General features: G+C 37.8%; 1 protein-coding gene across 21 annotated transcripts in view; it reads left to right on the top strand.

Annotated features, from left to right (window-relative positions):
• The window catches only part of COBLL1 (cordon-bleu WH2 repeat protein like 1), a 98,882-nt gene that overhangs the window by 55,554 nt on the left and 20,983 nt on the right, over positions 1 to 22,345 (top strand). For 20 of the 21 annotated variants that reach the window (XM_054830158.1, XM_054830157.1, XM_054830154.1 and 17 more), the window contains exons 3-11: positions 119 to 320; positions 1,250 to 1,478; positions 3,163 to 3,201; positions 4,100 to 4,194; positions 4,334 to 4,573; positions 12,888 to 13,032; positions 13,649 to 13,717; positions 19,261 to 19,519; positions 22,027 to 22,112. In XM_054830158.1, the coding sequence (XP_054686133.1) occupies positions 119 to 320; positions 1,250 to 1,478; positions 3,163 to 3,201; positions 4,100 to 4,194; positions 4,334 to 4,573; positions 12,888 to 13,032; positions 13,649 to 13,717; positions 19,261 to 19,519; positions 22,027 to 22,112 (1,364 nt within the window). The remainder of the gene's footprint in view (positions 1 to 118; positions 321 to 1,249; positions 1,479 to 3,162; positions 3,202 to 4,099; positions 4,195 to 4,333; positions 4,574 to 12,887; positions 13,033 to 13,648; positions 13,718 to 19,260; positions 19,520 to 22,026; positions 22,113 to 22,345) is intronic. The other variant, XM_054830161.1, reaches the window with a different exon arrangement.

The following is a 22,345-nucleotide window of genomic DNA, read 5'->3' as shown; positions in this document are numbered from 1 at the left end:
CCTGGCAATAATTAGTCATGGAAGGGGAAAGGATGACTTGGGTTAAATGTTTAGCAGCATGTTTGTAGTAGCCTGCTTAATTGTCATCTGTTGTGACACTTCCATTTGTCTTTTACAGGAAGCCCATGATGGACTTGCTGATCTTTCTCTGTGCACAGTATCATTTAAATCCATCAAGTTATACTATAGAGTTGGTATCAGCAGAAAACAGCCAGATTAAATTCAAACCCAACACGCCAGTGGGAATGCTCGAAGTGGAAAAGGTGATTGTAAAGCCAAAACAAATGGATAAGAAGAAACCTGCTCCGGTTATACCAGAGGTGAGAATTAAACTTAAAGCGTATTGAGAAATTAGAATCACTATTGTACTCAACAAGTTGAGTGGGAGGCTCAGCCTCTTGTTTCAGCTTTTCCTGTTGTCTTTCATCATCTCGCCATGCACCCCTGTGAAACGCTTGGCTCCATGTTCTTGGTAACCTCCTCTTAGAAACATGTCAACTCGTTGCAGCAAACATCTTTGCTGCCGAAAGAAGGAAACATTACGATATTATTTGAAATCCCACGCCTTACTGTCCTTTTGACAAATTCTGCAGATGAAGTGTGGCTGAATACAGCCTTCCACAATCTGAAAACCAACAACTTGTACCATCTGTCATGCTGCGATGTATATGCCCTTCTGATTGTATGTTCATTTTCCTTTAATGCATACTGTACTTTTGTTACTTGACTATTTTTATATAGCTTTAAGAAGGCAGGAGCTTTTAGAAGTACTAAAACAACTTCTGGGTGTCGCTTAAATCTTTCCTCCAACCTTGTCTGCTGTATAGAAAAATACTGTTTGTTAATTTACCTAAAGCACTTACACAGGGCCAGGGGACCTCTTCTGCTGCCCCTTTACCTTCAGCCTACACACGTGTGTGCACACACACACGCACTCGTGGCTCATTGGCTGACTTCTACAGCTACCTAATGTAACCTAGCAGCACGTCTCGCTCCAGGCACATACCCTGCTGGGCAGGCAAAGGACAGGCGCAAAGGAGGAGCGGGCTGGTTCATGTGTTCTTTTCTGGACTAGGAGGGAATCACAAATCAGTTCTTAGTGTCTCTTGTAATGTTACTGAATCTGTAACATTGGTGAAGTTGGCCATAAGGGGAATTCTCGTGGTCACTGTAAGGCTGTTACAAAAATGCCAGTTGTTTTAGAGTTTGTGCTGGTATTCATTGGAACTTTCTTCTCTCTTCTCTTTAGCAAACAGTAAGGGTAGTGATAAACTACAAGAAGACACAGAAGACGGTAGTAAGAGTTAGTCCACATTCACCCCTTCAAGAACTCATACCAATTATCTGTAGTAAATGTGAGTTTGATCCTTCACACACTCTACTGTTGAAGAATTACCAGTCTCAAGAACCCCTTGATGTGACAAAATCTCTTAATGACCTTGGACTAAGAGAATTATATGCCATGGATATCAGTCGAGGTAAGATAACTTTTGTAAATTGTAGCTACAGAAAAGATTAATATTTCAATAATGTATACATTTTGCTGGTGTTTTTACTTATGAAGAAATTAATTTCTAGCAATTTAGTACACATTAATGTTCCACAAAATTGAAAATGGGGCAAGTTTACCTGTACTTATGTTTGAGAAGTGCTATATAAAGGTTTTATTTTCAAAGTGTTATGTACCAGCAAAGGTGGCTAAGTACAAATCATCATCCTTTTCCTCCCTCACCCCTTCCCCCAAAAGACCACCAACACTGTATTTCCCTTACCTCATGGAAAAGACATAGAATCATGATGGGCTGAAAAGAACAGAAACATTAGAGAAACTTAGTTTTGTTTTTAAATTGTTTAAAATTTAAAAAGTGTTAGAATATTCTAATGGTGTCTACGTATATTTGAGTGCTGCTTGTACTCTGTACTTTGTCTAATTTTGTAGATTGTGAAGGAATAACAATTCTCTTTTTAATCATGGTCCAACAGGAGCACTGTGAACTACCTTCCTTATATGTGTACAGACATTCCTATGCCTGGTTTTAACTTCAGCTGGAAGCCTGTCTTTTAAGGATTTATTGTATTGTGATTAAAAACTCTATAGAGTGTGATTTGTTCTGTTTCAGACATTTCTCACAAGAAATTTTACCTCAATATAGCATGCAGTAATACTGACTCATTCCTGTTCTTGACCACTGTTCTATTTGCTTGTTTTTCTTTCTGCTTGAAAACTTGGGGGGGTTTGTTTGCTGTTTTTTGTCTTTCTCCCCCTTCTACCTAAATAAGATAACCTTATCATTTGGTGGTTACAGTTTCAAGAGTTCTCTCCATTACTTCCCAAAGGACAGTATATTGGAGAACAGGAGAGTGACAGATTTGGAAAATCTGTCCTTTTCCCATGGAGAAAACACAAATGAAATATCTTTCTCTTCTTCACTGGAAAACAACATATTTTTATTTGTCTAAACATGTTACTTGGACTACATGTGCCCATAGTGCATTGTCTTGTTTGTTGTCTGGCTGCTGCTTTCATTTACAGGCTGGCAGAGCTGCCTTTTGCACAGTATGACGTGTGCTTCAGTGGAATCAACAGCCAAAAATCCTTAGGAGAGAATACAAGGGCATATACGCTTTCTACAAGGCAGTGCCCCACTAGGAAATTTAGATATACTTCAGTTCTCTTGACACAAAGTAGTTCAGCATTTCAATTTTGCAGACAACTTCAAAGCTCTGAATTTTGAGCTTTCTTCATGAAAGTAAATGGTGAGGTATACCTTTACTTAATAGAATCTAAATTAAAATCTTACTTTATTCAGATTATATTTTAATTATATATTCCTCTTTGCTTTCCAAGTTTGGACTGCCTGACAATCCAAACTTACAGAGCAAGCTGTTCTATATACTAGCTTTCTTCTCTCCTTCAGAGATATAAGTGGACTCTCTCTCCTTATTTACAAGATTCCAGTCTGTGTTGCATGTCTTCAGGCTGAAGTTCTTAAATGGCTTATGGCATTAGGGAGTAAAGATACACATCCTTTTACTTCAGGAAAGTATCCAGTTACTTCTTCCTAATGTTGAAGATTCAGCTTGGCTTTCTGTGTTTGTAACTTATAACTGCATCCTTGATTCAGATTCACATTTTCTGTCTTTCTTTTTGTCTTTCTGTAGCCACATCACCAGTTGATTTAAATTTACCGTCTTTGCAAGGTATGATTTACTGAAATAGGCGGTGAAACTGTAGCACTTCGGTGACATTACCATGCGCTCCTATTATAACATCTGCTTAACTGTGACATGAGTAATTATCTCTGTCCTATCATAAATGCATATTTAAAAAGATAATACAGAAGTGGATATACTCAGCTATAGATAAAGTATTTCTGTATAGTTTTACCCCAGATCAATTGATTAAATTTACAGTCATGTTTATATTGATACTTGTACCAAGAGCCCATAGTGGCCTTGCTGATGTCTGTTGCTTATTGCATTTGCATTCAATGGGATTTCTTTAAAAAGGTCAAATCTAGTAAAAATTGAAAGGAGCCAACCTTTAGATTTACAATTCCTCTGCATGAATAAGACTATGTAAGGAGGATAAATTCTGCCAGATACCAGAACGGACTTGGCTATCTTTACGATGACTGCCGTGCAGTTACGTGTGCAGCACCTAGCAGGTGTTTCAGTGATCTTTCTCCATAGTCCTACCACGTACGGGCTTGTGCCTGACGTGTCCCACTCACACTTGGCCATGAATTTAAATGGTTAGGAGTTGAGAGTTGGAGAGGCTGATCCTCTTTTTCCCTTTTACAGCCTCTGTGATATGAACCATAACATATGACAAGTGGGATGGGCTGGATTAAGTGCTGGGGGTATTAATAGCAGCTGAAACGCATCTATTCCGAGTTCTGAGAAAGACAGGAAGAACATGGATGGTAGGAAACCTGTTCATTTTGCAGCGTTTAGAAAAGCTATTAATATAGGTGATTTACGATGTGTTTTGTGTATCCTTCCAGGAGGCTTATGACAGACAGTCAAATAATAAGGATGCAGGAGAAATAATCTGTGCAGTAAATAACATCTCTAGAACTACTGTCTTCTCTTCTAGACTCCTACCAATCTGAAAACTTAGATGTTCTGAAGGAGAAAGAAAACAAAGGATTTTTCAGCTTTTTTCAACGAAGCAAGAAGAAAAGAGAACAAGTAAGATATAACTTATATAAGATATAACTTTGAATAAGCAAAACTTCTAGAAACATATTAATATTGAGCAATTAGTACTGTTGGTTGTTTTCCAGAAAGTATAAGTATCTCAGATTTTTTTCTTTCCCTGCGCCCCAAGGCTGCCAGTGCCCCAGCAACTCCATTGATGAGCAAGCCAAGGCCAACATTTATCACGAGATCTAACACTGTTAGCAAGCAGTATGATTCAAACACTCTGCCATCTGAGATGCCGAAGAAACGGAGAGCTCCTTTACCGCCTATGCCAAATTCTCAGAGTGCTCCCCAGGAACTTGCACAAGCTCAAGTCAGACCGGCATCTGATCTTGTGAAATCTAACAGCCTTGATAGGAACAAACAGGTTAGTTACATTTGCTTCACTTCTCTTAAATCATGAAGTTTAGACATTGTAATCTTGGTAACCCCGTTAATACCTGCTGAGACTTGAAATAAATGGGAAATAAAAGTGTAGTACTTGCTTTTTAAAATTTTAGCTTGACAATAACTACATAAATTGAAAGATGGGTTCCTGTTAAACTTTATATCCTGTATCCAAAGAACCTGCTGTACCTTGAAAAGGGAAACCCAACTTCTTATATAAGCTGGTACTGTGAGCGCCTTTTTGTTCTTTTCAATAGTTTATATATTTAAATGTGAGAACATTGTGTCACTTTATCATATCTAGTAATTGATGTTTTGATATTTCCAGTCATTTTTAATGTTTTAGTTACATGTGATAAAAAGAAGCTTATTCTCTATATTACATTACAAGAAAACGGTAGAAATCTTGGGAAGTAGTCTTAACATTCTTGTGCTCCCAGCAAGTTAAAGTAAGATTTTATTTTAATCAAATAGGGATGTATTTAATTGAAGGTATGAGATGTGGGCTACGTATTTAAGTAACCTATATATCCCATGCAAGGAAGAAAGTCTGCCAACAGAATTTGGGAGAATTGATGCATTAGGTATTATCCTGGTATTGCACGTATTCTTAATTGTGAATTCCAATTAAAGATCAAGGCTAAAATTGTCCTTATAATTTTTTTTTTATTTCATACTTCACTTTGAATGCAGTATCTAAAGGTGGTCTTTAATAAATGAGGTTATTGGCACACTACAAAAATAAAATGCAGAACTAAATGAAATACAAGTCTGAGGGATTAATTTTGTGTTAGACTCGGAGACAAAAAATTTCAAACTGCGACTTCCTTTATCTTTATACAATGATTTACTCTTTCATTGATGCACAGAACCACAAGAGAGCACTGTTTAACAGAAGTTCTGAATTTGTGTATTGTGTCCTGCTGAAAAGCTTTATCATTTGAAGAAGACAAAGGTTTCTTCCTGTATTTTAATAAAAGGAACTTTTTTGGGGAAAAAAAATCATGATCTTTTTTTACCTCATCATGTTTTTCTTTTAATTGAATTCAAAAATTTTGAAAATAATTTATTAACGTCAACATGCTCTAAATGATTAATATCCTATTATGTCTAACAGTAATGTATGACTGCTGGGCTAGGATCTGTCACTCAACAAAATTGCTTAGATTTATTATTTTGTACTGACATTTCTTATTCATCTAAAGTGATTTGACTGAAGTTGAATAGCTCACGAAGAAAAGACAGAAGCCCACATTAAGTTATATTTTTGTGTGTATTTTCTATTTTGTACTACTTTGTGCAACTAGCTTAGAGGCCTTTGGCATGTGTTTTTTTTTAAGATGACTTCTGTTTCCTTCGCTTGCACAGCCATTTATCAGATAACACAGAGCTTCGGACTTAAATGTGGGCAAATATTTGCTCTGTGCTTTGGATTTTATTAATTCATGTAAAATATTTTGTCTTTTTAATATCTACTTTCCGATAAATATTATCTAATGAGTGAATTTGGACTGCATAGTACATAGGGCTCAACTTGATCAGGGAACTGTTAGGAGGGATCCTATGAGATACTTCCTTGGAGGATAAATCTGCTCCTTGGAGGAGCGCTGAGATGTTTTCAGAGACAGCCTTCCTGCAGCACAAGAGTGGTCCATTCCCCTAAGCGGGAAAAGGAGTAGGCATAAAAATAAACAGTCCCATTTAAATGTGCTACTGAGAGAGCTCAAGTGCAACAATAAGCATGTGAGGGACGGAAAGGGGGCAGAGCAATTCCCAAAAAGAAATACAGAGATACTTCTTAGACATGCAGAGATGCAGTTGGGAATGCAAAGGCAAGCCTGGAGCTCGAAGGCGATGTCAAGAATAACAAGAAAGGCTTTTGTAAGTTAGTGGCAAGCAGAAGTCCAAGGATGAAGGATGAGGTCATCTACCTTTATTTTAGCAAGATGTTTGTCACAGTCTACCACAACATTTTTTTGTTGAAAAGCTAGTAAGGTATGGACTAGATGGATGAACCACAAGGGAGGACAAAAACTGGCAAAACAGCTCAAATGGTGGTGGTTAATGGCTCAGTCAGACTGGTTGACGGGTAGAGTTCCAGAGGAGTTGGTAGTATGGCCAATGCCATTAATATCTTTATAAACAACCTAGATGATGGAATTGAATGTGCCCTCAACAAACTTAACGTTGACACTGAACTGAGTGGAGAGGTAGGTATGCCAGAAGAGCCACTATTCAGGGAGACAGTGACAGGTTGGAACTGCATGAGCTTTAAAAAAGATGCATGTAAAATTCTCTATCTAGAATGGAGTAATTCCAAGCACAAGTACAGGTCTAGCTATGTGATCTGTCTTGAATCCAGTGCACTCGGTACTTTTTAGGCCACTCCTGTACTACTATGTCCAGATTTGGTTCCTGCAGTTGAAGATAGAGATTAAAAACAGTCCAAGAGTCCAGTGGAAGGCCACCATGAGGTTGGAGAATGTAAACACTCTAGCGAAAAGAAGGTTCTGATGGGATCTAATTGTATTCTTCTGATACCTAGAAGCTGTTACAGGGAAAGTAGTGGTATATGCTTCACAAGGATGCATGGTGACAGGATGAGGACCAATGGGCACTAGTTGCTTCAGAGGAAATTCCATTCAAATACAAGAAGAAAACTAATCACTGTGAGAACAATTGAGCATTCGAATAGGTCACTCAAGAGAAGTGGTAGAAGCTCCCTCACTGGAAATAGTCAAACTGTGTCTTGACAGGCTCCTGTGATAACCTAATCTAAGACCTCGTCTTCAACAGAAGGTTGGACCAAATGATCTCCAAAGGTCCCTTCCAACTTAGACTTTTCTGTTTCACATGGGTGAATCAAAACTGTATGCGTATAACTAGGAGAATAGAAAAAAATATATTAGGGCTCCATCACTAACAGTAACCAACAAATACTTGTTTTTGCTGTGAGATCAAGCACTGCTTGAGTAATGCTGGCAAGGGGAAGATTTGGAAGCTTGTTTCTCAGAGCTTCCACTGAAGTCTTTAAATAAACAAAAAGGTATCTCCAGCTCTTGAGACTTCTGGTTTCACTTCACTGTAAAATAAAGGACAGTTCCCTTGAAAACACAAGGTGTTAGGTGAGGGACAATTAGAACAATTTTATTTGAATACAAATAACATTTACAGGATTTGCAACTTTATAAATGAAATTTGGCTCTATTTAAATACATAGTAAGAATCAGTCCTTATTCCAAGAATTGACATCCTGAATACAGAATTTGAAATAAAACATATAGGCATTGTAGAATTTGGTCTCTCATTTCTCCACTGTTGAGGATGCGTGTGTCCTGCTGGTAGGATTTAAAGTCATTTTTGGGTTGCTCACCAGGCTGATGGTGTGTTTGCTGGGCTATTCAGTATGTCTGGCGGTTTCACTGTTATTGCAGTGTCCCATTAAGTTAATTTACAAAACTTAGGGTATACTTTTTTCTGTCCTTATGGACAAATCTCTTTTGTAACATCCACAAGGAAGACAAAGTGCAATGTCAGTTTTGCCTGGATAAACTGTTTGCCTGGTTTTGACAGAAACATGCCAAAGTAGTAACATCAGACAACAGTGAAACGAGCCAACTTTAAGGGAACAGTGTTCTCACTGTTGTCTGTCTTCAAATTCACAGTGTATTGTAGTCCAACTTCTCACAGTATGAAAAAGGGTTTTAACGTTTACCTCCTACAGCTTCTCCGCTTCTTTTCCCTTACAAAAGAAGCTGCTTTCTTTTTATATGAGCAGTTACATTCTGGTATGAGGGTTGGGATTTTTTTCTGCCTCAATTTCAGAGTGATTATACAATTAGTTTTTGGAGATATGTTCCTATTTTTAGAGGAGAAAATAGTACAATGGACGTAAGGGTAGTTTTTACAAGTTATTACGTAGCATGATTTGCTTTTTCTATATGAGACTCAGAAGATGACTAGTAAGCTTAAATAGTTAATGTTTGTCCAGAAAATTTCTGTTAAATCAGATTGGAAATGAGCACATTAGTCTTTAATATTGAAATCCCTCACTTATTTGTCAGTTCTAATTTTGGCCAAGATGGGTCTTGCCAGAAGTATGTTTAGAACTAGCAAGTTTAAATACACTTGCAAGGAGAGAGGACTCTCAAGGGTTTTTGCAAAGTGCTTTTTTATAATGCAGTATGTGTATCTTCACAGTTTTCATAAAAATGGATGCAATTTTCTAGTAATAGCTCTTCTTTAAAAGAAAATGTCTTTTAAAAGAAAAGCATTTGATTATGTCCAAAATGCCATTGCTGATTTTCTTCCTAATGCTTTATGTAGAAAAACTAGACTGTCATATCTTCATTTTATTCCATGAATGTTTGTCTCCTTACGCTGTTTTCAGCTATTGTAAAGGAGCGTATGTAAACTATGCTTGGGTAGGAACAATTAAGTGGAGATTTTTCATCAAAACATTTACAGTTTTAAATGATGGATAGAACTTCTCAACTGTAGAAATATAGCTTGCTTTTATTTACACAACCCTTACTCCTAAAGAAACTGAAATCTCCAGTCTACCCTTTAGAAAAGAAAGGGAAGGAGAAGATGGGAGGATGGGGGAAGGGTGGGAAGCAACTAAACCATAAAGTATTTCTGAAAATATTTATTAACCACTGTCACGGAACAGCTTAGTTAAGATTTCTGGGAGGGATGAGTTCCATGCCTAAGAATTTACATCAGAGACGCAGTTGCCCAAAACTTGATGGTCAGCTCTTTAAAGAAGTTGGGCAGTGATGCAGTGAGCACTGTGAACATCAGGGAGGTCTTGAATGGAGCCAGCGTTACCTGGGAGGAGACAATGCTCGGGACTACCTGTCTGCTCTTGCTGAAGCTTGCATGATCATTTGGTATGATTCTGTTATGATTCAGAATTGGTGGTGAATGTTGCGTGCATCTACTTTTCAGTATACCAAATGCATAACCTTATCCCCTTATTGTATTTACTTCTGTACCAGCAAGTATGTAGATAAATCATAGGAGAGAATAATAATATTGAGTGTTTGGACAGAATAACACCAGCTGAGTTTCTCCAAATATATTCTGCATGTCCTTTCTTTCCACACAGGTCAGAGGTATATTACTTCCTCTGTAGCACTTTGGCTAAGTTGAAGTATTTTGGGAAGCTTAAGTCATGTAATAGAAATTGAGTGCATTAATCATTGTAAGAGCAAATACCATTTTTTCCTGTTATTCCTTGGATGTACATTTACCTGCATTCTTGTACCAACGGAGGACAGAAGTACTAGCAGTATGGCTAGCAATGTGTTTTGATCTCCCAGTCACCTGTGTATCTTCTGTTAAACCTAGTTATCTATGGAGCAAAAGAGGGAGGTACTGGTGGTATGAACACGTGCACATAGTGACCCTTGGTGTGAGTATGCTTTCCGGCACGCTGCAAATACTCCACTACCACTATGTTCTTTCCCAAGTAATTTTTTTTTTACCTTCTGTTCCAGCTGCGAAATTGCTGTGACTTTATTACGTTTCCTTTGCTTTTTGAAATGATAAAAAGGGCCAGGCACCATGTCCGCCGCTGCTTACAGAGGCTGGAACTTGGGAAGAGCTGGCTTCTACAAGTGTCTGCTGGGGGTGGTGTGGGATTTGGTGCCAACTTTGTACGCATTTGAGGCTAAAAAGCTTCGTATCCACCCTGGCTTGTTCCAGGATGAGGAGGGTGTACAGTGTTAAAAAGTGGAACCCCTGCATATGTTGTGGAAGTTATGACAGAGTTCACTGGTGTTTCTGCAGAAGGATGGTTAATTACTTTAGTGATTCTAACATGATTTATTAATGTAAGTGTAACTGATAAAGCACTGGTTATCATTGGCAGTTGGTATGACACATGAACACCCAGATGTATATTCCAAAACTTTGTCAGATACATCTTAATAACATTTTTTTTCCATCTGTTTAAAGTACTATTTTCACATTACAGCCTTTGTTAGGATTTGAAAGCTCTTAATATTCATATGTTGAATAATTCCTGAGAAAATCTGTTCAACACTTGAACCTTAACTGGAACATTTAGTACTTTCTCAAAATCTCTCTTTGCAAATCGTTTGTTTCTTTGGATGCAAAGGGCAGTAGAAAGGCTTATAAAAAAATCTTCTAGCAGCATTTGTGCTCTTATGCCGAGAACATTATTCCCCCCCTACACACATACTCTTTCTGTGCAGGAGGGAACTCTGGTGACATCTGTTTAGCTGAGCGAGAACGCGCAGAACTCCGTGCCAGCCGAGTCAGCTGAGGGAGCCTGTGCGAAGCAGATGAGGGTGCAGACCTTCGAACAGAGAAACAGTGTCTTTGTGCGGAACGGAAGGGCTGCAGCCTCCAAAGAGGAGAAAAACAGAACTGCCCAACAGCAAGGAGGAAAATGATTTAACAATAAAAAAAGCCTCACTTGGGGAAATAATACTGTATTTGACATCCCCTTCTGCATAAATTCGGATGCTGAATACTATTCACTCATTTTCTTGTAGAACTATTTGGGAACAGTGAATAAGGAACTATGAAAGTGTAAAAGTGATTTTTTTGTGACGTTTTAATCTAGAAACTGACTTGTTTAAAAACTCTTCAAGCGTGCAAGTATTTTTAATTAGGAGTGGAGTGCTATGTCCGTATCCTCTGCTCTTCTTAAAAGAACAGTTCACCTTGTGCTTTGTTTTTCTTCCTTAAAACCCTGAGTCCTGCCTTGCTGTAAAAGGTTCGAGTTGCTTGTTTTGGCATTAAAGTGATAGGTAGAAGAATTGTGTGAACATCTTGGACAGTGTTGCTCCTTACAGTGCAGTAAAGTATCTAAGGGATCTGTCATACACGACGTCGAGGTGGGACAAACCGGATGACTGAGTATGCCCAGGGTAGCTCAGAGGATGGTTTTCACCATTCCAGTTCATTCATTTAGGTATTCTGTCGAGATCCAACAGGAGCTGCCAGACACTGCTTCACAGGCATTTTGTGCCAGTATCTTTTCTCTTCTGAGTACTTTTCTTTATAGTTTTGATCGCGTACAACCAAATACTGTAGCTTTTGGTCTTTAATATACCCCTTACTGTAAGATTTGTATTTGTTCAGTGGTAGCTTTGTAAATGATAAGCATCTTATTCCATGGATATTGACACAGTCAACAATTCTGCTGTCAGTGATTTTTTTTTTTTTAACCAAAAATTTGTAGGTGTGTTTATGTCATCTCTGTTCCTCAATATTCTGCTTTGTCAAGTAGGCTGGTTAATTGAAGCACAGAGAAGTTCTGTGAAGATGACCTCACATCCAGTTGCTGTGTGGATCCTTCTAGCAAGAAATGAATGTCACTGCTGGAATTTATTATATTGTCAAGTAGACAAGTGATAGGAATCAGAATTACTACAGGCAGCTGTGTCTAATGCCAAAATGCACTCCTTCATTGCTGGGATCCTGAATGTTATCATTCTAATAGATGTGGAAAGAGAAGGTTTCCTCAGCGTAAGGCAAACTGCAGTTAAGAGTGGCAGGCAAATTTACAGCCACTGTCTTTTTGAGACATAGAATGTATTTTAAAATAACAATTTAAAATGCAATTGGGCTGCTATATCATACAACTGTGAAGTCTTCCATAGGTAGCCTTTGTCTCTTTTTTTAATGGTTTTGATTATTTGTGAATTAAGAACATTTTTTGTCTTTTGGTACGATAATGAGGACATGATTACAATTTAACGTCAGTAAGTAGTATAAGACAGTTGTACTTTCCAAGACAAGTTTTGAAAGCTGGCATTCAAAAGATTTCTCTACAAGTTCAAGTATTTCAAGTGGAGAAACAAAATCCTAGTAATTATATATACAGCCCAATTAGGACTGCTGTTGAAGGAATGGAGAAGGACACGTCATGTCATGTCATTGCGGTGGAGTGTAGTTGAAGGTTCTTTCCACAATGACTTTTAGCTACTTTTAGAAAAGAATTATTTGGGGTTTGTACAATAGCCTTCAGGCATAAAAGAATTCAAATTCTCTTTTATACTATATGTAATAACTGATTTTCTTTTACTGCTGCATCTTGTACCTCTGTGAATATATTCAATTACTCCAGAAAATGGTTTTTTTTTTGGAAAACTACTCCTTGGAGGAATTAAGATGAGAAGCATAATACATTTGGTAATAGGTATATACTCTCTCTTTCCCAAATGTATATTATACTTTTGGAGAATAACTACTAGAGCTATATTGCTGTTTTTCTTTGATTGCTAATAATCATCTTCCTTCCCTGTCTCCCTTCTTAGGCCCCTCCAGGATTAGTACGGAAAGGTTCTCTGCCGCTCAGTGACACCGCTTCCGTGAACTCCTCTCTACGGAGGATGAAGCGGAAAGCACCCTCACCACCCTCTCGAGGACCAGAAGATCAAAGTGAAAGCAGTAATGAGACTGGTAATCTTTTTATGCTGTTTAATTGGGAGCCAGCAGAAAGTATGGCAATTTGGCTAAACTTTAAAGAAATACCACCTTATGAGATAAGAACTTCAAGTAAAAATATGAGTGCCAAACATCTTCAGATTGTAAGGAGCGGTAATACTACTTTATGAGATTGGCTCACGTAGTGTGAGAAAGTAAGCAGGTTTTAGGGCACGCAGATCAGAAAAAAGCAGAAAATACCAAATTAATTTTAGTTAGGTTAACTACAGCAATTGTTTTTGTGTTAATCAGATGGATGGCTTGGGGTAGGTAGAAAAGATTAGCTTCTCCAGATCAGAGAGGGTTTAATAGGAAATGGACTGAGAAGAAGAATTTTAGAGGAAGTTTTGTGGTGTTCTTTTGTAATTCTTCTGTTTGATCAAAAATTTAATTCTCTTTGGTTCAAAAATACCTAAGAGTTGAAATTAAAATATCTGGGAAATGTGACAGTGAGCACCGGTTGCTTAAGACATGGTGTGTTTCCTGAAGAACTCGCCACTCTGTAAGATACCAATTTAACATTTTATCTAGAACTTTTGTGGGTGCATACATTGACAGGCAATAAAAAACCTTGTTACTTGACTTTTTGCAGTAACAGAGTCAACAGAATCAGCCCCTACTAAAGTGGAGGAAAGAGCCACTGAAATGCAGTCTGAAACAGGTTGGTTCTTTTTCCAAATGCATTGATGAAATCTACTTCAGAGCAAGCTATGATAAGTCATAGTAATAAATTACTACACTGTAGATGTGTCATAAGTATAGAACTAATTGTAACGCTTCAGATCAATTAACTTTTCCTTTGAAGTACAAATATGGCTGTCTAAAATAAAGATGTTTTACCTTTACTGTCTACAGAAATACATACAATACATTTTCTATTGGTCTCTGTGCTTTACATTTAGTAAACTAAACATTATCCCTGTTTTCCCCTCCTCCCTCACAAGCTGTAGACAAGAGCAAGCCAGAACTTCTGTGATTTTTGTATGCCTCATAACAAACCTTTCAAAAGCTAAAGCCCAGTCTGGTTTTCAGAACCCTGCCTTGTGCTGCCCTTGACCTGCATAACCTAGGGGCTGGAGCAAATCTGTGCCTGTCTTTTGGTTTGTGTCTGAGCAGCCTTTGAAAACATAAGTTGTAAATATCAACTGTATGCATAAATAGTTGTTTATACATTAAATCATTTTTTTGGGTGCTATGGAAAAAATGTGATATATAAAAGTGTAACTGTGTAAAATACGATTCTTTAGCTGCTGAACATAATACTTTTTAAATTTATGTAGTTTGTACTATTAAGTACTGTTGTTTGTAAGCATCAGACTGTAGGGTTCAGATACAAGATATGGCATCTAGGAGTCTCCTAAAATTTGTAAAAGCTTTTAGAATAATCAGTGCAGTCTGGAAAAACCACTCTTCCAATGTATTTCACTAAGAATGAAATATATAAACACTAAGCATGTGGAGTGCCACCGGCATTTTATGAGGCTAAACACTCAGAGTTTCTGTGCTAGTTGATAGGAACTCTTAAGTAGTTTTCCAGCTGTTTTATTTGGGATGCCAGTCAAATTGGTTGGAGTGGTAAAACACAAATGTACCGCAACAAGAGCTGAAAAAGTCATCTGCCATCCTAGGTTTCTGGCAAAGGGTAAAATAAACAAAAAATCAGTAATCAGTAAATTTGGGCTCGGTTTGTGTTTAGGGCAATTTATATACATTGTCATAAAAGACCTTTAATAGAAATAATATGTAACTTAATAAATGGGAAGTACGAACCTATACTGTGCAGTCTGAGGTTGCAGATGTAATGAAGCTGTAACCTTTCCTTTTCCTAGCTGATGTAGCAGATGGAGGGTAGTCACTTCTAAGTGAATGCCTCTTAATGATGTTTGTTAGTACTTAATTTTCTGTGTTGAAAACTGTGTTTATCTACATGTGATGGGTCTAAGATGATGAGCAAAGTTATCATACTGTGATTTAAATTCAAGGGGTTTTTTGTTTTCTTGAGCTTGTTTCTATCTTAAGATTGTAGATCCATGCTAGAATTTCTGCATTTCCCATCACTGTAACGTCCGAGTGCTGCATAGAGAAACAGCCCAGAACTTCATAGAAATGGCTTGTTTGTTTTTCCTTAGATTTAGGAACCTCTGCTTGAAGCATTTGAGTTTCGTAATTAAATATTTTAATTTCAGCTGTAATGGCAAGAAATAGAAAAATGTAGCAATCTTCACTAGGCTTAGAACAGTCTGTGTTGAGCCCTGGGATTTATCTCTGCAGTTAGTGACAGTCTTTGTTCTCTAGTTCTGCTGCTGCTGTCTTCATGCAATGTCCTTTGAAGACTTAATGCAATAATTTTTTTTTAAATGTAGAGACAAGTCACATAGCACAGCTTCACTGCCTTTTTTTTTTTTTTTTTTTCTTCTTTTTCTCATGGGATACTGCTGCTCTCTGGTGGCATCTCTGAAAGTGTCCTGAGGCCTATGTACAAAGGGGCCTTTTAGCAAAGCCCATCGTGCTGTGAGAACCAATATTCACCAGCAGCAAACTCAATTGCAGTACAGTTGTCCTATTCCTAGTTTGAAAATTATGCACGTTGGGGTGTTGTTTTAAATGGATGAAATAGTTCAATATCTCTTTAACTGCTAAATTGGACTAACTTGACATAAACTCGGTAGTTCCTTCCATGTGGATTAACACTGCTTTGATTGTCAGGCTTCTGGAAGCACTGTGCGTTTTTGCTCAGCTGTGACTGGCGTTCCCCAAGTAGCTCTGTTATGCATTGCTACTTTAGCAAATAAGCAACACAAGTTAAGCTGCAAATATAGTGTTACCTTCTGCCCTATAATGAACCATTACAAATGGTTAATTTGGTGTCCAAGTAGTGTATAGCTAACAGACACATGTATATTAAGTGGACCTATGCTATATAATTTGGAACAGGCAACATTTCTGTTGTGAAATGACAGTTTTCTCGTGGTGTAAAAACAGACTATCTTGACAAAAGTAGTTTGAAGGCATACATCTACTAGAATAAACATTGACAGAGAATTAATTTGAACATTTGGGATTATAAACAACAATTTTTTTTCTCAATTATGATTTTTGTTCCCCTTCCCGAAGTTTAATTAATGCTCAGTCTTTTTTCTAGGGAAGAGGGTGTTCTAAAAAAATAATTTAAAAAATTACAGGTTTTTAAATAATTTCCCATCAAACCAATCCCTTAATACAATCATCTTGGTTACAGTATCTCTTAAGAAACTTGTTAAGGACTATAGAGTCCAGAGCAAAAACACTGGCAGATTTGCGTGATGTAGTCAGGTGTCCTGGCTGACAAGCCTAACGGCTCACAGGGCAGTGTCAGCCTTTTCTGGTGTGCAGAGTATTCTTACTGGCTCAAAGGAGACTTGCAGTCGGCATGTCAGTCGTCTTATCAGGTATGTCTTCACAATGTCATCCTGTAGGCTTTCACAATGTTCTTTTAGGGCTAATTAAAACTCAATGACTAATATTCATAGAGAATAAATTATACACAGACAAAAATGCAATTTATGTTATAAATGGACTTACATATAGAGTATATAAGCAATAAGGCAACAGTGTGTAGCCAGTATTTCTGTAAGTACTTCCTAGCAATACGTTGCATATAAAAACTCTAAACTGAGGGTTTGGAAACAAGTCATAAAATCTGAACTGTTCCTCTGGGGAGTTAAGCGCATGATGTAAGTGAAGGATGGCTGTTAAATGTTTGTGTGTCAAATGCATTCAGACATTATTCTGCTGTGGCAGTGGTGGCCCAGGTCTGGAGTGAGATCCAGTAACAGATGAAAAACCACAAGCTGAAAATTAACTCCAAGCAAGGCTGATACATGAAGTAGAGTGCTCTGGCAGAAGTGTGAGGGTTGGGTTTGTTTGGTATTATACATTTGTAGGTCAGGTTAGTCCATGCCAAAGCTTGCAAGTGTTCCTAGCACAGCATAGGACAGACTTTCACGTGGCGGGAACGTCAGCAATGTCTCCTACCAACCCAAGCTAAGTTTCCATCCTATCAGAATAGATACAACTCATCCTTTGTTGTATTCCTCTCCAGAGGAAAAGTGACAGAGATGACAGCAGTGCCTGGGCACAAAGCCATAGCAACTCCAGCATGCTTCCATTTGTCCTGTCAGAAGTCCTGGCTCTGCTTTGTTGTATAGTTCAGGTTTCTACAGAGTATTTACACTGAAGGTCTTAGTCCTTGTTCCTGTGGCTGGTGATGGCTTAGGCCTGTGGCATAATAGGAGACAGTGTTCTTGAGAGCTGTTTATGGGCTATGGAATAGTCTCAGCAGGTTTGATGTTCGCCCACATACTATTGTGCTTTGTCTGGGCCTTGTGACACATATATTTATCTTTGCACACATAAAATAGTTCTGCTGTCACTAAAATCATCTCCGAAAGCATGAGACTGCTAGCATGACATTTCCCTAGATGGAGATGAAAGGGTTTGGCAGGAGGTGGAAAGGAAGAGAAGGCCCTTACTAATAGTAAGGTCTTAAGGGAGTCCCTTGAATACCAGTGTGGCATATTTGTACGTATCTGCACTTAAATCACATGGAAGAAGCTCACCTGCACCGCTTTGCAGTCTTGCCCCTCTTTCCCTGGGGATCTAAATCACCTCTGCATTCAGCACTATGACACATGTTGATCACATTGCTTAATGTGTAACTACAAAGCATTATTACAAGAGTGCAATAAAACCCCCTAGAATTAAATAGTAAAATGTTTGGCTTTTGTAGTTGGTCTGTAACTATGAATGAGTGACTTTGGTATTACTGAACTCGTAACTAATGACTCTATTGGAAAAATCAGAGTCTCAGATGTACTGAGACTTTCTCCAATATAAACAGTCCTCTATTATGTTTCTATAACAGTGTACTTCTCTAGAAATACTGGAAGCATTGTAGAATACCAGTCTGTCCAAAAAAAGTCAATCTAAAAAAGTCGATCTAAGATATTTTGTATTCTGAGATCTGCTACTTTCCAGTATTGCTTGCTTTAAGCCAGTATTTTGTTTTCATTGTTAGCCTTGGTTTACACTTGGAAATTTAGTGATACACTTAGAAAAGTCTGAACCCTAACTGCCCAAGGGCACGGCCCGTACCTAACGGGTGTTGGTGCATGCAAAGCTGACAGGTACTCCCTGGTCAGGTCAGGCAGAGGGCACTGCTTACATGGCTCAGTTGTTGCCAGTAGCCTTCCATGGCACCATATTGCACTATGTAGATGGAACTACTATTTTCTTTGTGTTATAGAACGTAAGTTGCAAAGCCAAGAGGTTAATTGTATGGTCTACTTACTAATATTTGAAAAATGTGAATCATCATCTTCTTGTAGGAAGATTCCTGGCAGGGAAGTGAAGCTAGAGATGGGTGGTCCCTCTGGAAATCAAAATAGGTGGATTTATTAGTTTAACTTCAGGTACACTGAATTATACGTATCCTAATGCAGTAACTAAACCCTTTAGTTGAACTGTGCTCTAGCTGAAAACTTTGTTATTTTTATGGATTAACACTTTCCTACGTACTTTATTTTTGTGCCCTTCTACAGGGCACTGCACGAGACACTTCTAACTGTGTTTTAATACGCTTAGGATAATTAGGGGAAATTTTTCATAGTGGTGAGCAAACTTGTTCAAACCATGAGCAAAACTGAGATTTGGTTTCCTCTTTAGTTCTCTAACATACCTACGTGTGATATAGGTATGTTAGAGATAAAGGATATCTGATATAAAGGAACTGCGTATTTTAAACCTCATTGGAGAGCTAATGGAAGTATTAAGAAATCTGGGTAAAATAAACTATCTGCCTCCATGACATTTCAGATTATGATAGTGTTAAATATATTTTGATCTATCCTAATCCAATACTTGCATTAAACAAGGAAAATGTTATACAGTAGTTACAGATGCAGAAACAGACAGTAGCATGGTGATGAACATATTCTCACGTGTAAAAAGAGACAACTGGTAAGAACTAGAAAATACTGTGAAGTTAAAACTCTCTTTTTTTGGCCTGAATTATGAAGTTTCCTCAGTTTTCCTTCTTCAAACTACTTAGGCTGACTTCACAGTCCCTTTGTATCTGTACCCTGCATTGAGATTTGTGGGTTGTTTCTTTTTTTTCTTTTTTTTTCCTTCTTTTTTTTTATTTTTTCTTCCTTTCTGTGAGTGTAGGTGTAAGGAGTGCAGAATACAACCTGGAAGAAATTGATGAAAGGGAAGAGATGAGCATGCAACAGAGAGAGGACAGTGAAAGTACAAATACCTCTCTCGGGACAGGAGAGGTTACTGCAGCCTTCAGCTCTGCTGAGGCACGACTGGAAACTGAAAAAAAAGATCCTGCTTCATCAGTTCCAGTTCCTGGCAGTGTTTCTGTAGACAACTCGCAAAGCTTTGAGGAAGAAAAACAAGAAAATATGAGCACAGATGGCAAGTAAGTACGTTTTGTGACAAAGAAAGGAGCATTGGGGAGGGAATGGGGGAGGCAAATAAAACGTAGAGTGCTGTTTCATTGTGGAGCATAGAATAGAGAATTGTGAGAGAGGAATAAGCTTAATATGCTTAGCTTTCATTGTAGCACTCTTCTGTGCACAGTAATTCACAAAGCTTTTCAAGAAAAATGACAAAGAAGTGTTCTGCAGGCTATTCTCTTTAAACCTCCCTTTCCTTACTACTCAAACAGCTGGACCCCAGAAAAGCTGAACCTGTCTCTAAAATACCCAGCATATTTACTAGAGCAACGTGCTGCAAAATTTTGAATTGATTAGTTAAATGAGAATTTACAAATTCATTCTGACAGTAGGGGAAAAACAGGTAGATGAGCCATTTCTGTTCTGGCGCAGTTATCGCTTGCATATTTGTTTCAGTTTTAATTTTTCTTTTGTCTTTTCCTTATATGTTAGCCAGTTGTCTTGACCTGTCTCGATCCATCTGCTCTCAGGAAAACAATTCTTTCTTTTTAAAGAATAAATGCATTAGTTTTCCTAACCGCTCTTTTTCCCTTCTGGTGATGCCGTACCTTTGCCCTTCAGCATGTTTGTTAAACTACCTGACTCAGCAGGTTTCCAACATGAGTTAGTGCCTGCTTGAAATAAATGTTGATTGTCCAGAGAAGTCCCATTGTGTTAATGTAATTCACTGTTTCTCTGTTCCCTGGGGCAACTAAACTGGCTACTGTTCCCAATTTAAATTGAAAGAACTATTTCAATTATTGTACTGAAGCCAAAATGTGTGAATGCTCTAGTAGCTAAGAACTTTCAAGGTAGTATGGAGAGCTTTGACTTGTATTTCAAGGGTCTTTTTTGTCAGTCCAAGGTCAAATGGGGCTTTGCAAAAAATCTTTGGTGCTCTGTCCTGACAAATGTTGTGCCCGTTGCCTGGGTGTGTCTGCTCCATGGCAATCTGCAAGGAGGAGGATCAGCCAAATGTTATTTTTCAGTTGTCTTGAACTTGCAAATTATCAGACCTGGGCCGGTCTGGCCAATTGTCCTGGGGATGTTTCTTTTTTCCCCCCACTAACTTGTAATAGCCTTTCACGGCCTATAATCCTGGTGAGTATCATCTAGTATGCATTGTGCTCTAACTTTAGAGTTTGGCAATCCTTTCTTTCCTGAAATATCACAGGGATTTGAGAATGAGGACTAGGGTTTTTCTGACATTATATTTCTGGAAACCTTTTGATAAATCAGATCTTTTATATAAGATCTAGTTACTTTGAAGAAGTGCTTTTTAATCAAACCAGGGATATGCGTAATATTCCAGTCAAATCCACTGAATTCTATAACGGTATTCTGTGGCTCTTGGGTTTGGTTTGTTTAAAACAGTTCAGCCTGTTGTGAATACTTGTAGTTCCATCCCTCAGCTGCGTTCAAGGGAATGGAGATAAGCAAGAGTACGGAATGCAGGACTGAGCTTTAACTTTCTTCCAACAATAATTTTGAGAGCATATGCTCCTGTTTAGTGGTTTATTGGACACTTACAGTATATTTTGGACTGTACAAGCAACGTGATTGTGGATGGTTGAGGCATTTATGATTTTAAACAATTCAAAGCAGAAGTCTCCACTCAAGGCACTGATTCCTGACAATACATTTGATGTGACAAATGAATTGGAATCTTCATAATGCTGATACTTTTATTTTCTGTAGTTACAAATATCTTAAATAGAGATGTAGGTTTGAAGTTTCAGTCATTTTTTAAATAGAAATTTTAAGAATTTTGGCCTTTTTCATTTACCTTTTTAAGTCAAGTACTTAATATTCTCCCCCCCCCAAAAAAAAAAAGATTATTTTTTTCTGGCGTTTGTGTAGTTCTCTTGTCCACTGTGGCCTGAGGACAGAAACTGTATGCATTTGCAAAATGTTTAGTATGCAAATAACATGTGTGATGCCTATTTCTTTGTTGTTCTTAAGGTATTTCTTGAAAGGGACAGAAAATTTTTCATTTCTATTTTGAAAAGTCTGTACTGTTCATAGGTAGTCAGCTCCTCATGTAGTTTCCTGTATATCCCATCAGGGACAAAATCAAGGACACATTTTAAATGTTGGGAGATGTCAGAACACTTCCCACCAAGAACACTGTGATATGAGCGATAAACCATCACCTTTGTGGTTTCTGTGGGACTGAGTTGTTACTGGAAAGGGGCTTGTTCAAACTGCACAAGTAAACAAAAGGAGGGGAAGAGGGAGAGGAAAACTGATCATCTGCTTACACAGAAGAGAGTGAAGCTGCATGTCATTTTGTTAAAATATCATAGCAGCATTTCCTCTTGTTTAAAAAAAAAATAAAAGAATCTATTCTGTCGAGTACTCCAATGTTTGGCACAGTGATTCTATTTTGTCCATCTGTGTTTGGAGAATATTGCCAGTTCTCTTGCATCGTTTCTTGTGTTTACTGAAATGAATGATACCAGCATATTTAACGTACTGTTGTGCTTTGCAGAGGACTACAGACTAAGATAAGCAGTGAGCAGGCTGCATTTGAAAAAGACAGGAAGCTTAGAATTTTGGATCAAAATAAAACTGATGGTGAGTAGTACCCACTCATTTCTAATACTTCAAAACAAGGTTGAAGAGAACTTTTCTATTCCTTTGGAAAAAATGACAATACAGTCAACTCTTGAATTGCTATCATCAGATTATTTTCTTCATGCTTTCTCTAGCTCTGGTGTATCCTCTTTGAGATGAGGTGACGAGAATTGACTGCAGTTTTGGTTTTTTGGGGTTTTGAATTTTTTTTTTAATTACTTCCTCTAGCAGTA

The sequence above is a fragment of the Grus americana genome, chromosome 6 (genome assembly GCF_028858705.1).
Source record: "Grus americana isolate bGruAme1 chromosome 6, bGruAme1.mat, whole genome shotgun sequence".
NCBI classification, from domain to species: domain Eukaryota; kingdom Metazoa; phylum Chordata; class Aves; order Gruiformes; family Gruidae; genus Grus; species Grus americana.
Note: the sequence above shows the minus strand (reverse complement) of the source record. Positions and strands in the feature narration are given on the sequence as shown.